The 18,456-nt window shown below is 35.9% G+C and overlaps 1 protein-coding gene across 3 annotated transcripts in view; it reads left to right on the forward strand.

Annotated features, from left to right (window-relative positions):
• senp7b (SUMO specific peptidase 7b) overlaps positions 1-18,456 on the forward strand; it is an 80,957-nt gene that overhangs the window by 61,258 nt on the left and 1,243 nt on the right. For 2 of the 3 annotated variants that reach the window (NM_001122946.1, XM_087302068.1), the window contains 8 exon segments: positions 1,189-1,305; positions 4,291-4,410; positions 4,548-4,640; positions 7,972-8,108; positions 9,211-9,275; positions 11,351-11,394; positions 11,486-11,554; positions 13,873-14,023. In NM_001122946.1, coding sequence (NP_001116418.1) covers positions 1,189-1,305; positions 4,291-4,410; positions 4,548-4,640; positions 7,972-8,108; positions 9,211-9,275; positions 11,351-11,394; positions 11,486-11,554; positions 13,873-14,023 — 796 coding nt within the window. 3 annotated transcript variants of the gene reach the window in all.

Genomic DNA, 18,456 nt, shown 5'->3' on the forward strand with positions numbered 1-18,456 from the left:
ATATTTCCATTGGAATTAGTGCAGAAAATGACATCCGTGAGAAGTCTGATACTGTTTTCACACCAGGTGTGGCATAAGTAAATAAATTGCGCTGTTCATGCATAAATGAATGCGTGAACAATTTGAGTTTACTCGCGTCATTCACACGTGAAATTCACTTCACAACAAACATCTATTCACATCATGGACAGGGGTTCTTTCTGCCTGTTGACTCTAGTTTCATTGGTAAATGTCTAACATGGATTTCATGTGCTTTATTTGCTTTTTGGAAGGCTGAAAAACAGTGTATATTCGCTCAGCATTGTGTCTGAGTGCACTAGATATTTTCAGAGGTGCATCGAGCTCTGTAAGTTTTTAAACTCCTTCAGAAACTTTACCTGGATGATGGAAGCTTTTAGCTGTGCTTCAGACTGAGCCAAGTCAAGTTTGATGAGCTGTTGCCCGGTGTCGACAGGAAGATTTCCTCTTAGGACACGCACTGCAGGTGCCATAATCATGCCTCTGCAAGAGCAAACTCCTGATTGGTTAAAGTTCATATTTTCCAACTCAAGGGAAACGAGCAATTCAACATTAAGCGCAGCAATTGCACAAAATGCTCATTCGTGCTGCCTCATTTGCGCAAATCGCACCGCAGGATGTCTATTTGCGTCTTTGCATTGACTTTACATGTAAATGATTTGACTAATCATGTAAATCTGAGAATCTTAAAAGATTTACATTTTGAGCTTTTAAAATTACTTTAAAGCCTAAACAGCTTCTATCTGGAACCACTTCAAACTTTAAAAAAATATGTTTGTCTGTCAGGTTCTTTACCCTTAAACTTTCCAAAACGTACTTCTTTAAACTTCATGCCTAACATTTTCAAGTTTCAAACCACCTCAGACACTTTCGGCAAGGCTGGACCACTAGAGGTGCAAAAATGACACATTTCACCTTTCATTTCTTATGTGAAAGCAGTGATTAAGTCATAAACTCAGCAGTTGGAACCCAAACGTTGACATTTTCTGGCACTTTTGAGAGGTTTCCATCCTTCTAACTTTCCGTCAGGTTGTTGAAGTTTCCATGCAGGCAGTGAAATTTAGATTTAATTTGTAAGTCAATATTGATATGTTACAATTAGCGAGGAGGTATTTTTGGAAGCTGGAGTTACACTTTCTATGAGCAGCTTGTTCGAAAATGTTCCACCAGGCTGATCCAGTACCCGCCTCCACCCTCCAAAGGCGGAATTACAGTGACAACCGAGGACCTGGAGTGCCTCAAAGATGGAGAGTTTCTTAACGACGTCATCATCGATTTCTACCTCAAGTGAGTCTGCTGGTATTTTGGGCTTGGGAAATGAGTCGATATTTTCCCATCCACTTGTTAAGTTGTGACGTGTGTAATACTGTTTCGGGTCCAAGCTTCTGCTCATTTGGATTGAGAAAACTCTCAGTAGTTGTTTATGGCATTGTATACGCAAATCCAGTGTTAGGTAAATTACTTCAAAAAGTTACATATTAAATAATTACAAGTTAAAGCTTAATGATTTAGATACATTTTCTAAATACTATATCTTAAAAGTAATTAAATTTTTATTCATTACTACTTAAAATCACAAAAAATATTAACACGTAGTAAATAGAATTTAAACTTTTTAAAGACTTTAAAACACCACACCAAGCTGATAATAAAGAAAAAACACTCTGTCAGCTGCGTCTGGTCCCATCTTGGCAAGGCAAGATTGTTTATATAGCACATTTCATACACCGTGGCAATTCAAAGTGCTTTACATAAATAAAAACAAAAGAGACAATTATTAGAAAAATAAAAAACAAATAATAAAAAACAGATAAAAACAAATAAAAATTTGTTGAAACAGTTTATAAAAGAATGAAAAAGAAGAGAAAAACAATAGTGCGATCTGTCGGACGAAACACAGTTCTCATTCAGTAAAGGCACAGCTAAACAGATGTGTTTTAAGTCTTAGTTTGAATGTGCCTAATGTTCTACAGTATGAAACTGAGTGTAAATACACTAAACGGACAACAGCCAACTAAAATGTTATGTGTTTATCTTCCATAACTGGGTGTATTACACATTAAGGGGCCATTTATATTAGTGGTAAACCAATACGTCAGTAGATATTCGTAGATATCAGCATCAGCCTTAAAAAAACACTTTTCTGTCAACCACTAATTAACATATTTTATTTACATATAATTTACATAGCACATTTTTTGCACGCTTATTAAAGTGCGGATGATGGTTGCAGAAGTTCAACCCCAGAAATGCGTTAAAATTGATGAAGGAATTGGAGTATGTCACGTTTTCTATGAGGTTTTAGATGCAATATGTGAATGGTCCCTGACACACGATCTTTTAGGGATGTAATGATTCACTTAACTCACCATTCGATACAATTCACGATACTGATCTCACAAAATTATTTTTTTTTAAGATTTTTTTTAACAAAGTGAGTTGAGACAATTTAGCAATTAACAAGTGCCCTTATATTTTTTTAATGCGGCACATTTCATTGTAAAATAAAAATAGATGTTGTTAAATACCAAAACTAACTTGCAATTTTAAAACCAATTGAATAGTAATAAAAAATAATAATAATGCATGTATAATAAACATCTATTATTGAAACTGCTTTTCTTAGCTTGAAATTATGTGAGTAAATTTATGTTTATCATCATCATCATCATCAATTTCATCAGCTTATTCGGGGCCGGGTCGCGGGGACAGCAGTCTGAAGAGAGAACCCCAGACTTCCCTCTCCCCAGACACTTCTTCCAGCTTATCCAGGTGGATACCAATGTGTTCCCAGGCCAGCTGAGAGACATAGTCCCTACAGCGTGTCCTAGGTCTTATCTGAGGCCTCCTCCCGGTGGGACATGCCTGGAACAACTCCCTAGGTAGGCGCCCTGGAGGCATCCGAAACAGATGCAATAGCCTCCTCAGCTGACTTCTGTCGATGTGGAGGAGCAGCGGCACTACTGCGAGCTTCTCCCGGGTGAAAGAGCTCCTCACCCTGTCTATAAGGGTGCCCTGCCACCCTACGAAGGAAACTCATTTCAGCCGCTTGTACCCGAGATCTTGTCCTTTCAGTCATGACCCAAAGCTTATGACCATAGGTAAGAGTAGGAACTTAGATTGACCGGTAAATCAAGAGCTTTGCCTTTTGGCTCAGCTCCTTCTTCACCACAACAGACCGGTACATCGACCACATTACTGCAGCTGCTGCACTGATCCGCCTGTCAATATCACACTCCATCCTCCATCATAAACAAGATACTTGAACTCCTCCACCTGGGGTAAGGACTTTCCTCCAACCTGGAGATGGCAAACCACCTTTTTCCTGTGGAGAACCATGGCCTCAGACTTAGAGGTGCTAATTCTCATACCTGCCACGTCACACTTAGCAGCAAACTGCCCCAGTGCATGCTGAAGGTCTATGTTCGAAGAAGCTAACAGAACAAAATTGTCTGCGAATAACATAGATGAAATCCTGTGGTCCCCGAACCAGACCCCCTCCAGCCCAAGGCTACGCTTTGAAATTCTGTCCATAAAAATTATGAACAGAATTGGTGACAAAGGGCAGCCCTGCCGGAACCCAACATGCACTGGAAACAAGTCTGACTTATTGCCGGCAATGCGAACCAAACTTCTACTCTGTTCATACAGGGACGAGACAGCCCTTAGAAAAGCACTTCTGACCCCATACTCCCAATGCACCCTCCACAGAATGCCACGAGGGACATGATCAAATGTCCTCTCCAATTTTATTATTAATGTTTATTATTATTATTATTAAATAAATAAGAAGTGTAAAGCACTTTGGGTCAACTACGGTTGAGTAAAATCATGCTCTAAAAAATAAAGTTTGCCTTTTCTATTATTATTATCTTAAGAAAACTCAGCATATCAATGTTTTCTAGCACAAACAGATTTGGTGAAAAAAAATACTTTCGTTTAACTGTTCAAAACATGGATTGCAAGTCCTTTAACATTAACGACTGATTTAAATCATCATATATTTTAATCCATTTTCAACCGGCTCACAATGAATCTTTACATAACTATCCCAGACATCAATATCTTAAACTTTTATTAAAGCTGAACCATTGTCTGAGAAGCTGATATTCGGCAAGGAAATTAATATTATATGATCATGGTGTTCAATAATATTATAGCACACAGTGAGTGTATATTATGACCATTTGTCATTTGCGTTTGGATCTTGAAACTGTAAAACATTGGATCATATCTAACAAGCAGATACTCTAATACTGAATTCTCTTTCAGGTATCTTCTGTTGGAAAGAGCTGACAAAGATATTGCAGAAAGATCTCACATCTTCAGCAGCTTTTTCTACAAACAACTTACTCGAAAAGACACCAGTGGCCCAGAAGAGACTGGAAGCACGTAAGAAATCATTTAAAATCGCATTTAGAGAATTAAAGAAACAGTAACAGCTGTTTTTTTAGCTGTACTGTTCCATTTAGTATATTATGCTGGAGATTTGAAGCTGATTTGAACGAGTGTGTGATGTTTTCCTGCAGGTCTGCGTACAGACGACATCAGAGAGTGAGAACGTGGACACGACATGTGGACATATTTAGCAAAGACTACCTTTTTATACCAGTTAATCATGAGTAAGTGAGGAATTTAAATTGAAACCACACCACAATCAAATGCAAGTTTTAGACCAGGGATGCCCAAACCTTTTCATATGAAGGGCCAAAAACCAAATATCATTGATAGCTGTGAGCTGACAATAAATATAACAAATTATTTTACATTAAAGTTGCCATGGGTAATATTCTAATTTATTTAATAATATTTAAAAATAAATAGAAAACATTACTTTGAGTCGAATTAACTAATGCAGTATAACCTTTTTATTTATAACTTAGTGTGAATAAAATCATAAACAATCACATTTACAGTATAATATAGTGGAGTTCAATGCTGAATACACTAGTAAAGCAGAATCTGCCTTTGACTTCATTTGCTCATCAAAGTCCTCTGTCGGGTGACAGTATGTATGTTTTAAACTAAATCTGATTAAATGACACCATTTGGATTGAAACATTTAATGTTGGTATAGCTTTTTGTAGCTTAGCAATAAAACAAACAGATAAAAGATTAAATTAAGTTTGAAATGATAATCTCTAAATCATCTTCAAAATTCTCCCTCTTTTCTCAGATGGGATGGTAGGCCAAATCAAAGGTGACCATGGGTCAACTTAGGCCCGAAAGCTCTAGTTTGGGCATCTCTGATTTAGACCAATAATTTGGTAAATTAATACTTTACATTGATATGTGTTTTTAAATTTAGAATTACATGTTGTTTACTACTATAGAAGCTTGTTACTGCCACATGATTTAAAAATAAAAAATAAGTGCCTTTTTAATCTTACAAGTTGTATTTGTAAGATATAAACACATTCTTTATTTCATGTCTTGCAGTTCAGACCTTTTGTCCAGGTCTCCCATTCCCTTTAAGAGTCAGTTGCGTCGTGCCATAGCGCATTTGCTATTTACTGTACATGACACACTTATTAAGTGGAAAAACTGAACCCTTCACTAGCGAGAAAAAAGCCTCCTCATTCTTTACTTTCACTTTCACTCTTGTCGATAGGGAAACGTGTTGTACGCACAGACATGCATTAGCCTATAAATTATTTATTTTGTTTGTTAAGCGCAAACATTTGTTTCGAAACTATTTCTAAATTCAGTTGTAATTACCAGCAAATGAATAAATGAACAGTAATGACAAAATGTGGTAAAAAAAAAAAAAAAACTTATATTGTTTTTAATAAAACAGATACAAATATGCATATAATAAATAAAAAAGCCCTCCGAGATGAAGAAGGCAAGAAAGTATGTTTTTTTTTATATTTATGTAGGCTAGAATATAATCATTTTTGTAATATTTTAATTCTTTAATTATTTTTCATTTGTAAAGATATTTGCGTATTGCTGTACACCCTGTATGTTTCAAGGAATGTATCAGCGAGGCGCACAAATAACCCACTCTGCCCTGGACTATAGACCTGCTTTGATCTGGTCTATTAAACAGACTATTTTAGTTCCTCAAAATAGCAACACGCCAGCAATGTGTGTTAATACGCCTCTTTTTTAGACCAGAACGCCTATGGGCGCACATATGCACGCAAATGCATTTGCTATTTAAACAGTTAGGTGCAAAATGTCAAAACAACTCTTGCGCCAAGCTGAAACTAGCAAACAACAATTGCGTCGCACCTTGCGCCACATTGCTTCGGGTGGATTCAACCAGCAAGTGTTTTTGTTGTTGGTGGTGTTTGTGGTTGCCCAGAAATGACACATAATTCTATCAAAAGATAATAAGACAATGTACAACAGTGTGAAAAATCAGCACGTTCAAAATTATTCATATCCTTCTCAATAATCAATAGAAAATGCCTTTATTGGCTATTGCAGCAATCAAACGCTTCCTATAATTACTGACCAGCTTTTTGCATGTCTCCACTGGTATTTTTGCCAATTCATCTTTCGCAATGAGCTCCAACTCTTTCAGTTTGGTGGGTCTCCTTGCCATCAGCCTGATCTTTAGCTTCCTCCACAGATTGTCAATTAGATTTAAGGCAGCACTCTGACTTGGCCACTGCAAGACATTAATTTTTTTGTCTATTAATCATCTGTTGACCACTTATTGTGTGTGTTTTGGGTTGTTGTCATGCTTAAATGTCCACTGGTGCCAAAAGCTAGGTTTCTCTGCAGACTGCCTGATGTTGAGAATTGTGAATTATTGCTCCTTTTTCATGACTGTGAGAGGTTCTTTGTTTATGATGTTCTTTTATACTTTTTTTCTCAGAAAGTAATTATGTTTGTATATTTATAGTCAGCATTTCAATAGTTGGCAAGCTTTCAACAAGAAAAAAAGCACACATGGCCAATCAAACTGACTAACTTTGTGTACTTTGAACAACAGTAAACAGTTACGACTTATGAAGTGGACTTTACACACTGTTCTTGTGTTTTAGTGACGCTTGAGGAAGCTCCATGTAGATGTTTGACATCTGATGATAAATCACTTCAACAAGGTCAAACGAGTCTTTAGCGTCAAACTGCGAAATAGGGGAGCAGGAAAAGCAGCCCTCGTACTCCATGTGCTCATAAAAACAAATTGGCCCAGTGTTACGCACACTATAACATGAACATGAACACACTCGCATAGGACAACAGGGCACAGATGATTCACCAGATTAGATTTTTAGCAGAACTTGTTCTGGGACAGCATGATGTAGTTGATATGCATGGTAATCATTCTAATGCAAGGTAAACTTTGCTCAAATTAAATGAAAATAAATAAATACAAACTTGTATATAAAAAAACAGGATTTAGATTAAAAACAAGCCATTTCAGAGAAAATAGATTAATATTGTGTGATTTTATTTTTATAATTTATTTTACTTAATTAGTTGTTTTATATATTTTATTTATTTATTTATATATTGTATTTTTAATTGTATTATAATTGTTAACTTTCATTGCAGCAACAGGCCATTTGCCTGTGATTGAATTTTTATATACTCTTTATTCTTATTTTTTGTGGTAAAAGATCAACACAAATTAATTTTTTTTTTTCTAGTTCATTTTGCTTTGCTATTCTTTTGGTGTTCCACCCCATAAAAAGTTTTTGTTTAGTAACATTACATGAAGGAAATGATTACATCTTATGTTTATTTATTTATTTGAGAAACCATAGAAAACATTCACTTTTGTTATATTTAGTTTTAAACCAAACATGCCTTTTATCCACTTTAAAGCAAATCCACATACATTATGTTTACAGTACATATAAAAACCATCCAAAAGCATCATTGTTCAGGTTTTCTGCTTCAGGATGTGTTTGGCAGTGGAAACGAGACTTTATCACAGATCACTGACTTCCACTTCCTCCTCTATCTGTGTTTTCTGCTCTGTTTGTGTATCAGGGCTCACTGGTACCTAGTGCTGATCTGTTTTCCTGCTCTGGAAAGGCCTCAGATTGTAGAGTGGAGACAAAAAAGCTCAGTGTCCCAGGATGAAAGCCAGACCACCAAAGAGAGACCCTCTGGAGAATCTCAGCGAGGTATCACACAAACACACACAAACAAATACACAAGGTTTCTTTTTTTTATGTATTTATTGAAATAATAATTGTTTTATTTTTATGTTTTGTTTGATAAATTATATATTTTATTTAATTTTCAAATATTTTTTGTTTTGTTTCATTTATTGTATTGTTTTGATTAAATATTTTTTTAATATTATACATGTTTTATTATTTTTTTAATTAGTATTATTTTAACAGTTGCATATTATGTTAAAATTATTTCGCTGTCATTTAGAAACTAGCACATTTAAAACCAATTTTGGTCATGTAGTAATTGAAAATGTAATCTTTTTTTCTTTTTTTCTCCTCTAAAAATTTTTATATTTCAATATTTTAAGTGTTTTTTATTATTATTTTGCTATTAATAACTATAATAATAATAATAATAATAAACTTAATTTTTTTTTTAAATTTATAGCTATAAGAATAGCATCTCAAGGCACTTTACAGACATGTGCAGGAATAAAAGACACAAGAATAAATGAAACATGTAAACTAATAATAATAGTAATAGATCTAAAAATCAACTAAAATCTAAAAAAAGCTACCCTAAAAAGTAAGTTTTAGAGATAATTTAAAAATACTCAAGGGGTTCTGCATTGCGAATATCAGAGGATAAAGAGTTCTACAATTTAGATGTCAGTAAAGAGAATGCCTGGTCTCCCATGGTTTTAGCCATGCCGAGCAGTTAAAAGACCAGCATCAGATGAGGGTAAAGCATGTCCAGGATTATTTTAACACAGTTGCAAATTGTGCTAAAATACATTTGCTGTCATTTAGAAACTAGCACATTTAAAACAAATTTAGGTCTTGTAGCTTTTTTTTTTTTTCTCTAAAAAAATTAGATTTAAATATTTCAACTTTGGTTGTGATGTTGGTTATGTATGTTTGTAATTAATTATTTAAGTTACTTTTTCATGTTAGGTTTGTGTTTATATATATTTGACAATTCTCACTTTAAGAAAACCTTTGTTATCACAATGGCAAGCTAATTTCTTTTCTTGGAGGGAAAAAAGAACAGAATTGTGAGGCAGAAAATTAATCTGAGGAATATTTGATCTGTTTTCTATTTTTCCAGAAAGTTCACAGCAACCGAAAGGAAACCCATCAAAAATCAATGAGTCGAGATCACACAACCTACCGGTAATTACACATTTATTATCAAGTTATAAATCCTGTTGCATACAAATATTATCACATACCTATTGTGTAATATATGAGTTATTCAATTATTCTTTAACTTGAGTTTTTTTTCAGTATTATATATATATTAGGGCTGTAACGATACACGATATAAAATCGAAATCGCGACACTCAGATCTACGATCCTGTGTCGCGGTGTGATAAGGGAGAATCGCGACACACCCTGTGACTACCTTTCCAATAACGTCACGCGTGCCTGCAAAAGTTGAGCTAGTTGAAGAAGAACGTGAGGAAACACTTTTTTTCCCCTCGACATTACGAGCACTGCTCCGTTTAAGCCCTCGCTATTAGCGTTTAACCGGGAGGGCTCGCACGGAGCTCTTAGTAAGGGACTGTCTGAATGTGTCAGGAATATCAAAAACAAAACCAACTTAACCGCTCTTGACAACAGACAACGGCAGAAACATTGCCAGTGCTGTCAAAGCATTGTTGTTAATGTGGCTGCGCAGAGAGGGATGGGCGTTCACCTGATGCCCCGACTCCTCTGCAGAGGAAACTTTTCTGTAACCTTGCTGTGCGCTTTCTGTTTGAACCTTTAAGAGTTAACATTACGTGCTGACTGACAGCGCGATGCGTGAGGCAAGGAAACAGGACGAAGCTTTCAATTAAGATGAACACAGTTTCTATAGTTATACTTTATTTATAGATAAAGGTATATGACTGTATATAATCACTATCTTGCTGGAGTTTATAGCCGTTTTGCTTTACTTCAGGACGCATGCCGCTCTGAAGGTCTAATCGCTGTTTTAAGTTATCCAGAGCTGTATGAATGTACAAATCTTGAATATAACAATAGCATTAAATATTACAATTGTAACACAGACAGCAACACTTAAGCACAATCGATACCCAGCTGATTCAGTCGTTTCATAAGAGGACCGCGCTTCTTCTCTTCTTTTTTCCTTGTCAACATAAAGGCAGTGAGATGCGCCTTGTTTTCGGCTTATAAAGCATGTATGCACATTAATGCAATAGCATATTTAAACAACAAAACTGTTTACAAAAAGTCTACATATGCGCGCGTGTTGTTGTCTTTTCATCACGCAGCACGCGCACTTGAACCGCGAGGGAGAGAAAGGAAACCATCAGGACATATTCTTTAAAATAATGATTTCTATTAAAATGTAAAAGGTTTTGTGATTATATAATCACATATAACAGCGGGGCATTAAATAAATGCATATTTTCCGTGGAGCGGGCAATTTGAGGAAGTCTGCGATTTTTATTTGACGGAAGAAAAAACATGATTGGAAAAAAACAGCCTATGCCGGTTTTTAAAAAGAATCAGTCAGTATTTTCGTTTTGTAATATAAATAAATTATTTAAGTGGAAAATCATTTAGGGCAGTCCTATTTATTTTATTCATTTTATTTAGATTATTCTGCTCTTCTGTGCTAAACACTGCAGGTGCGTGAAGATGCTCTGTTGTTCTGTTCTGTTATTAATATGCTAGCATTTAAAAATAAATCAGTAGTCTACTTTAAAATGCAATATTTAATGTGTCAGACACAAAATAGACACGTCAATTTGTTTAATATAAAATTAATAGTAATCTGACCAGTTAACCGTTATTATAATAACCGATTAATGAGCGGCGGTTGTCTGTTAGCAAAATTAACCGAAATGAGCATCCCTAGTAGCCATTTAATTTACTTTTTCTATGTAAGAGAACTTGATTGAAAAAGACTTTTTAACATGCTTGAACCATCTACACAATGGAGTTTAGTTCTGTTTGGTTTTTCAAAAGTATTTTGTTACACAGAAAACAAAAATGATATAATTTTATTTAATAAAAAATAGTTTTAAAAATCTTTTTGCCCCACCCCACACGAAAAAAAAAATCGTGATACGAATCGAATCGTGGGTCAAAAATCGTGATACGAATCGAATCGTGGGTTTGGTGTATCGTTACAGCCCTAATATATATATATATATATATATATATATATATATATATATATATATATATATATATATATATATATATATATATAAAATCATTGTGTATTTTTAAGGATTGCACCGTACACAGCTGTACAAAAGAGACCATCTGCAAGAGGTAAAAAAAAAAAACTTTTTCACAGGTTTGTGTTAGCATGCTAATGGAGGTGGCATTGTTTCCTGATCCTTTGTTTGTTTTTGGTCCTCAGGCCCTGCATTCTGATCATGGACTCACTCAAACTGTCCTACCATCAGCGCACATACACACTGTTACGAGAGTGAGTCAGTGGGGAAAATTATAAACGTCTCATGTTGATTTTAGAGCCCTCTTGCAAATTACAATTTGATGGAATATCCATGAGTTTTAATGCAACCAATGAAAGCATATATTATTTTAAGTGCATTTAGGCATGTAGACATGGTCAAGACGATCTGCTGCTGTTCAAACTGAGCATCAAAATGGATTTTGAGAAAAAGGGTTGTTGGTGCCAGACAAGCTGGTCTAAGTATTACAGAATCTGCTGATCTACTGGGGTTTACACGCACAACCATCTCTAGGAATTACAGGGAATGGTTCAAAAAAGAGAAAATATCCTGTGAGCAACAGTTCTTTAGGCGCAAATGCCTTGTTGATGTCAGAGGAGAATGGCCCAACTGGTTGGAGCTGATAGAAAGTCAACAGTAACACAAATAACCAATCATTACAATCAAGGTATGCTGAAGAGCATATCTGAATGCACAACACATCCAACCTTGAGGCAGATGGACTACAGCAGCAAAAGACCATACTGGGTGCCACTCTTGTCAGCTAAGAATAGGAAACTGAGGCTACAATTCACACAGACTCATCAAAATTGGACAATAGAAGATTGGAAAAAATGTTTCCTGATCAGATGATACTTGATTTCTGCTCCCACATTCGGATGGTAGGGTCAGAATTTGGTGTCAACAAAATGAAAGCATGTATCCATTCTGCCTTTTTTCAATGGTTCAGGCTGGTGGTGGTGTAATGGTGTGGGGGATATTTTCTTGGCACACTTTGTGCCCATTATTACCAATTAACCATTGTGTCAATGCCACAGCCTACCTGAGAGTTGTTGTTGACCATGTCTATCCCTTTATGACCACAGTGTACCCATGTTCTGATGGCTACTTCCAGCAGGATAATGCACCATGTCATAAAGTGCAAATCATCTCAGACTGGTTTCTTGAACAATGACAATGAGTTAACTGTACTCAAATGGCTTTCATAATCACTAGAGCCCAACCCAATAGAGCACCTTTGGGATGTCGTGGAATAGGAGATTCACATCATGAATGTGCAACTGACAAATCTGCAGCAACTGCGTGATGTTATCATTTCAGTGTAGACCAAAAATATCTGAGGAATATTTCTAGTATCTTGTTGAATCTATGCCATGAAGGATTAAGGCAGTTCTGAAGGCAGAAGAGTGTCCAACCTGGTAATAGTAAGGTGTTTATAATAAAGTGGCTGATGAGTATATATAAATAATGTTTTTTGAATACATTATTACATACAATATGCCATCAGATCGCAATTAAATTAGTTGTATTTGTTTGTATTAAATGTAAATATAAGTTATATTAAAATAATGAATGTGTAATATATAGTTTACAATAAGTATCAAAATTGTAGAAATATATATTATATAAAAGTATGCAAGTTTTCTTTTTCTGTTATTTGTAATAAATATTGATTAAGTACATTTAGCTTGGATTTTAGATATATAGTAATATTCACATACATTGTTAATCAAAAATATCTAAATTATTTTATAAATTATGCATTTTATATATTGTGATATTAATTTTCACTTTGTATAAAATAAATTACAAAATATAATATGTAATATAAAAAATATATAAGATTTATTTATATATATATATATATATATACAGTTGAAGTCAGAATTATTAGCCCCCCTGACTTATTAGCGCCCCTGTATATTTTTTTACCCAATTTCTGTTTAATGGAGGGAAGATTGTTTCAGCACATTTCTAAGCATAATAGTTTTAGAAACCTATATCTAATTACTGATTTATTTTATCTTTGTCATGATGACAGTAAATAATATTTTACTTGATATTTTTCAAGACACTTCTGTACAGCTTAAAGTGACATTTAAAGGCTTAACTAGGTTAATAAGGTGAACTAGGCAGGTTAGGGTAATTAGGCAAGTTATTGTATAGCGATGGTTTGTTCTCTAGACTATCGAAAAAAAAAAATTTGCTTAAAGGAGCTAATAATTTTGTCCTAAAATTGTTTTTTAAAAAATTAAAAACTGCTTTTGTTCTAGCCGAAATAAAACAAATGAGACTTTCTCCGAAAGAAAAAATATTATCAGACATACTGTGATAATTTGCTTGCTCTGTTAAACATAATTTGGGAAATATTTAAAAAAGAAAAAAAAATCAAAACGGGGCTAATAATTCTGACTTCAACTGTGTATATATATATATATATATATATATATATATATATATATATATATATATATATATATATATATTTGTCTAATAAGTTTGTGATTAAATGTTAAATATACTGTATGATGTGTTTGTTGTGATTTGTCAGGTATCTGCAGGTGGAGTGGGAGGTTCGTAAAGGCAGCTGTCGCTCCTTTAGCAATGAGAGTATCACCGGGAGCCTCTGCCGCGTCCCTTTGCAGGATAACAGCAGTGACTGTGGACTTTACCTGCTGCAGTACGTCGAGAGCTTCCTGCAGGTACTCGCGTTCAGCTTCCTCTACATTACTCCTCAATTACTGGCTCAGTGCTCAGCTTCCTCAGCTGTAAATGTCAGAGAATCAGAGAGTCTACATTTACAGCTATTAACAATGCTGGACGTCTAATTTATTTTCCATATTGAAGTCTCCAGAGTATCAGTAATGTAAGAAAGAGACTGGGATCTAAGCGACTCAAATGACACTTATTCCTTATGAATAAGTTCCAATTTCTAATAAAGCAAGAATATATACAAGTATAGAATTCCAGGTACATTTTGCTTCTACAAGATAAAAGGTTGAGTGAGAGTTCTGGTGTTGGATTGGTCAGCTGCTGGAGTCTGCTGTGTAAGAGAGACAGAGAGACACGTGTTAGCGCAGGGAGTCATGTAGAGAAATGAAGCTCGTCTTCCTTGTGTGTGGGATTGACTTATTTGTGTGGCCTCTGATGAGCTCCAGCTGTGACTGATCCATGTTGATTTGGTGCCAGCTGGGGTGAATTCTGGACCAGGATGACGTGGCATCGGTATACTCGCTACATCCTCCTTCTCGACCATTGCATATCTGGTCCCTGCGGGGGTAAGCTTCCGACTCACGTACATGACGGGTTGTTCTTCATTGTCTTGGACCTGGGAGAGGACCGCGCCCAGGCCCGAGTTTGAAGCATTGGTTTGTAGAATGAACTGGCAGCCAAAGTCAGGTGCGTGCAGTACCGGTGAGGATGTAAGGGCCGACTTCAGAGTCCAGAACGTGTCTTCCACCGTCTTGTCCCACTTTATCCTCTTTGGCTGCCCCTTTCTGGTCAGGTCTGTCAGTGGGCTGGCTATGGATGAGAAGTTAGGTATAAAACATCTATAGTAGCCCGCTAACTGCAGAAATGCACATACCTGGGTTTTTGTGGTGGGTTGTGGAGTTTCTTGAAGTGCTTTGACCTTGTTCTGTTGTGGCTGTATGAGACCTCTTCCGATGTGGAACTCGAGGTACTTGGCCTCGGCTAGCCCTAGGTGGCATTTCCTGGGGTTAGCTGTGAGCCCAGCCCGTCGAAGATCTAGAAGCACCCTCCGTAACCGGGATAGATGTTCTTCCCATGACTCAGAGTGGACGATTAGATCATCCAAATATGCTGCTGCATGTGGCTGGTGGGGCCTCAGCAGGATGTCCATCATTCGCAGGAATGTGGCTGGGGCCCCATGGAGCCTGAAGGGAAGAACCCGGAATTGCCAGTGCCCACCGGGTGTGGAGAAGGCAGTTTTCTCCTTGGCCTGTTCACTGAGCGGTAACTGCCAGTAGCCTTTTGTGAGGTCGATGGTAGAGATGAATCGGGCTCCACCCAGCATATCCAGCAGCTCATCCACCCGAGGCATGGGATACCCATCAAACTTAGAGATCTCATTAAGTTTCCTGAAGTCGTTGCAGAACCGGAGGGTGCCATCAGGTTTGGAGACCATCACTACTGGGCTCGACCACGGGCTACGGGATGGCTCGATGATTCCTAACTTCCTCATCTTTTGATGAGCCTCTGATGAGCTCCAGCTGTGGCCGATCCGTGTTGATTTGGTCCCAGCTGGGGTGAATTCTGGACCAGGGCGACGTGGCATCGGTATACTTGCTACAATATATATATATATATATATATATAAAGTATAAACTGCCTGCAAAAACCAGCAAAACAAAAAAACATTTGAAATACTTCCTAAATTAGGGCTATATAATAAATACTTTAAATAGAGGTTTACTTTTAGAAGGGTTCTTTAGAACTTTAGCTGACCATAGATCCCTAATGATATCATATCTTTAATATCCATGCTTAGAATATTCAAAATTGCTTATTGTGGTCTTCTGAGTTACAAAAGGCTAGCATCTTTATTTTATTTATTTATTTATTGCATTAGATATATTGTCTGATGAAAGTTAGCACAAATATTTCATTGCTGCACATTATTACTGTCGTTTTCATAAAAGTGACAAAGGTAACATTCTTTAAAAGTTTGCTTTCAAACTGGTTCAGTTAGACTTTCTGTAAAGCATAACCGAGTGTATTTACTTAAGATAGATATTTGTGTAGACAGATTGTGTAGGCTACTATTGACTGGGCTATTCTCACGGTAGTGCCGAAATAAGGGACTGTCCTGGGAACATTGGGACATCTCATCACCCTTGTGGGTGCTTAAAACAGGGCCATTCAATATTCTGATTGGGCTACAGTCACTCTGAGCCCCAGTTTAGCACCGGCGTCACTGTTTTTGAACAGCAACAAACCGAAAGGAATGCTTCAAAACATCGAAGAGAGAAAGCACAACGCAAAGAGGTGTTTCCCGCCTCATATTGCAAATTAATTATTCAGCCAATCAAGGGCCTTCTTACCTGGGCCCTGGGTCTTCAGCCCCACCTAGCCCCTTACATTATTCCGGTCATGTTAACAGATAGTTGTGTTGCTTAGTTATGAGCCCTGTCAATCATTCAAACATTATCCAAATTTCTGTCATATGTAATGTTTCTACTTTATTGGAGAAGCAGCAGCAGGTTGTTCTTCAATTCACGAGTCTTTCATGCAGAGGAATCTCCTCAGGTCTTTGGATAATTATGGATTCAGGTGTTAATGTCCAAACATTGTTGTTGCAGATGAAATATCACCCAGAAAACGCCATTTAAATATTTTCCAGTGGGCTAGATATTAATTAACAGAAGCCGCTCTACTTGACATTTGGTCTCGCATGTCCGCCATGTTTGTAGTTTATATGCACTTTTAACCCACGTTTGTATTTCTATACAAATTAACATCTAACATGCATTCTATTGTGGGCAGTATTAGCGGTTATGAACACTTCTTCACTAAAGGTTTAACTGAAAATAGCAAACCATCAGGGAACCTTGGGCATACTCTTTTCAACATACATCGATTTGGGACATACTAATTCTGTTTTCAAATACTATTTAGGATGGATAGTATGCAAATTGGGAAGCAGCAACTGCTCTTTTCAAAAGAGGGTAGAGCTACAAACATCTATGAATCATCATAGCAGCAGATTTAAAACAGGACTTACTGCATTCAATATGTTTGTGAATAACTGAAAATATCAAAAGCATCTTAAAAGGCAGTCTACGAAGGCTACAGTGTTCATTTGTGCATCTAAAAACTCCACATTCATAATCCTCTTAGTCATTGGCAATATATTTAGCAGGTAAAAACTATAATGACATGTACAAAGGAACTTTTATATTAAGTGTGATTTTTAAATAATAGAATTAATTATTTTTTACTATTAAAGGCTGACTATATTCACACACTGTTGCCACACAACAGGTCAAACCACTTACAATTTTTTTTTCATAATAAGTACCCTTTAAAAACTTCCACTGTAGACGCTCACCTATTTTTGACTGTGTCTGACTCGTGTATTCAGCTTTAATAGACTGATTTCACGTGAACAACATTGAAAAAGCATAATCAATGCTGCGGTGGAAAGAAACCTGGAAATATCGCCTGGGGAGTCACACAGAAATGTTGTGAACCTGGTTGTATATCTTAGCAAAGAGAAAGTGACACAAATTTATTTTTCTTCTTCTTTTATATTTGTCTTCAGAGTGACCCAAAGCTCTGTTCTTAAGGGAAAGTGAAAATAAAAAGGGATATCAGACCTCATTTTAAGCTAAGTTAAGGGAAATGGCACTAGTTAGCTAACTTTATCTTTCCTAAACACACGTTTTAGATGCCATTAATCAAACTCAAGTTAATGAACTGATTCTTTCACTATAGTCAGGGTTTTTGCAGGGTCTTAAAAAGTCTTAAAATGGCTCAAATCTCAAAATCCAAATTTTAGGCCTTAAAAAGTCTTAAACTTTCTGAAATATTTTGTTGTAGGTCTTTTAAACGGATCTTAATTTTCCCCTACAATCATCAACAATCCATCTCAATAAAACTTTTAACTTTTTATTAGAATAGGTCATTTTCAACTTCATTTATCATAATGGTTTAATTATTTTCCTTAAAATAACATTTCTTTAAAAGTTCTCCGTGTAGGTTTAGTTTACTTTTAACTTTAAATTTGTCTCATTTTAAAGAAAGTTTATGTTGGGGAAAAAAAGTGTATGGATACAAGTAGAGCTTGCTTGTTTTTACACAATATTTAAGGTATTTTGAATCTAAAATATTTTTTTAATAATTAATGTAAAATTGTATTATTTATTATTGAATTATAATAAAAACTTTTTTGATAGGCCAAATAAATTTTTTTTCTTTCTGGGGCATTTGAACATTTCCTTCGACTGATCTTTGCGGCTTTAAATTGCTCCAGTGTCCGTGCATCTGTCTTTGCACTCAGTGAAATGCGGTGAACTGGTGAACCTTCATGGCCAATCATAGTCACTTCTGTTGAGCACAGGAAAATACTATGGCAAATCAGCTATGTTTATGTAACGAATATGGCTGACCAGAC

Source organism: Danio rerio, chromosome 22 (assembly GCF_052040795.2).
Source record: "Danio rerio strain M-AB ecotype USA chromosome 22, GRCz13ab, whole genome shotgun sequence".
Lineage (NCBI taxonomy): Eukaryota > Metazoa > Chordata > Actinopteri > Cypriniformes > Danionidae > Danio > Danio rerio.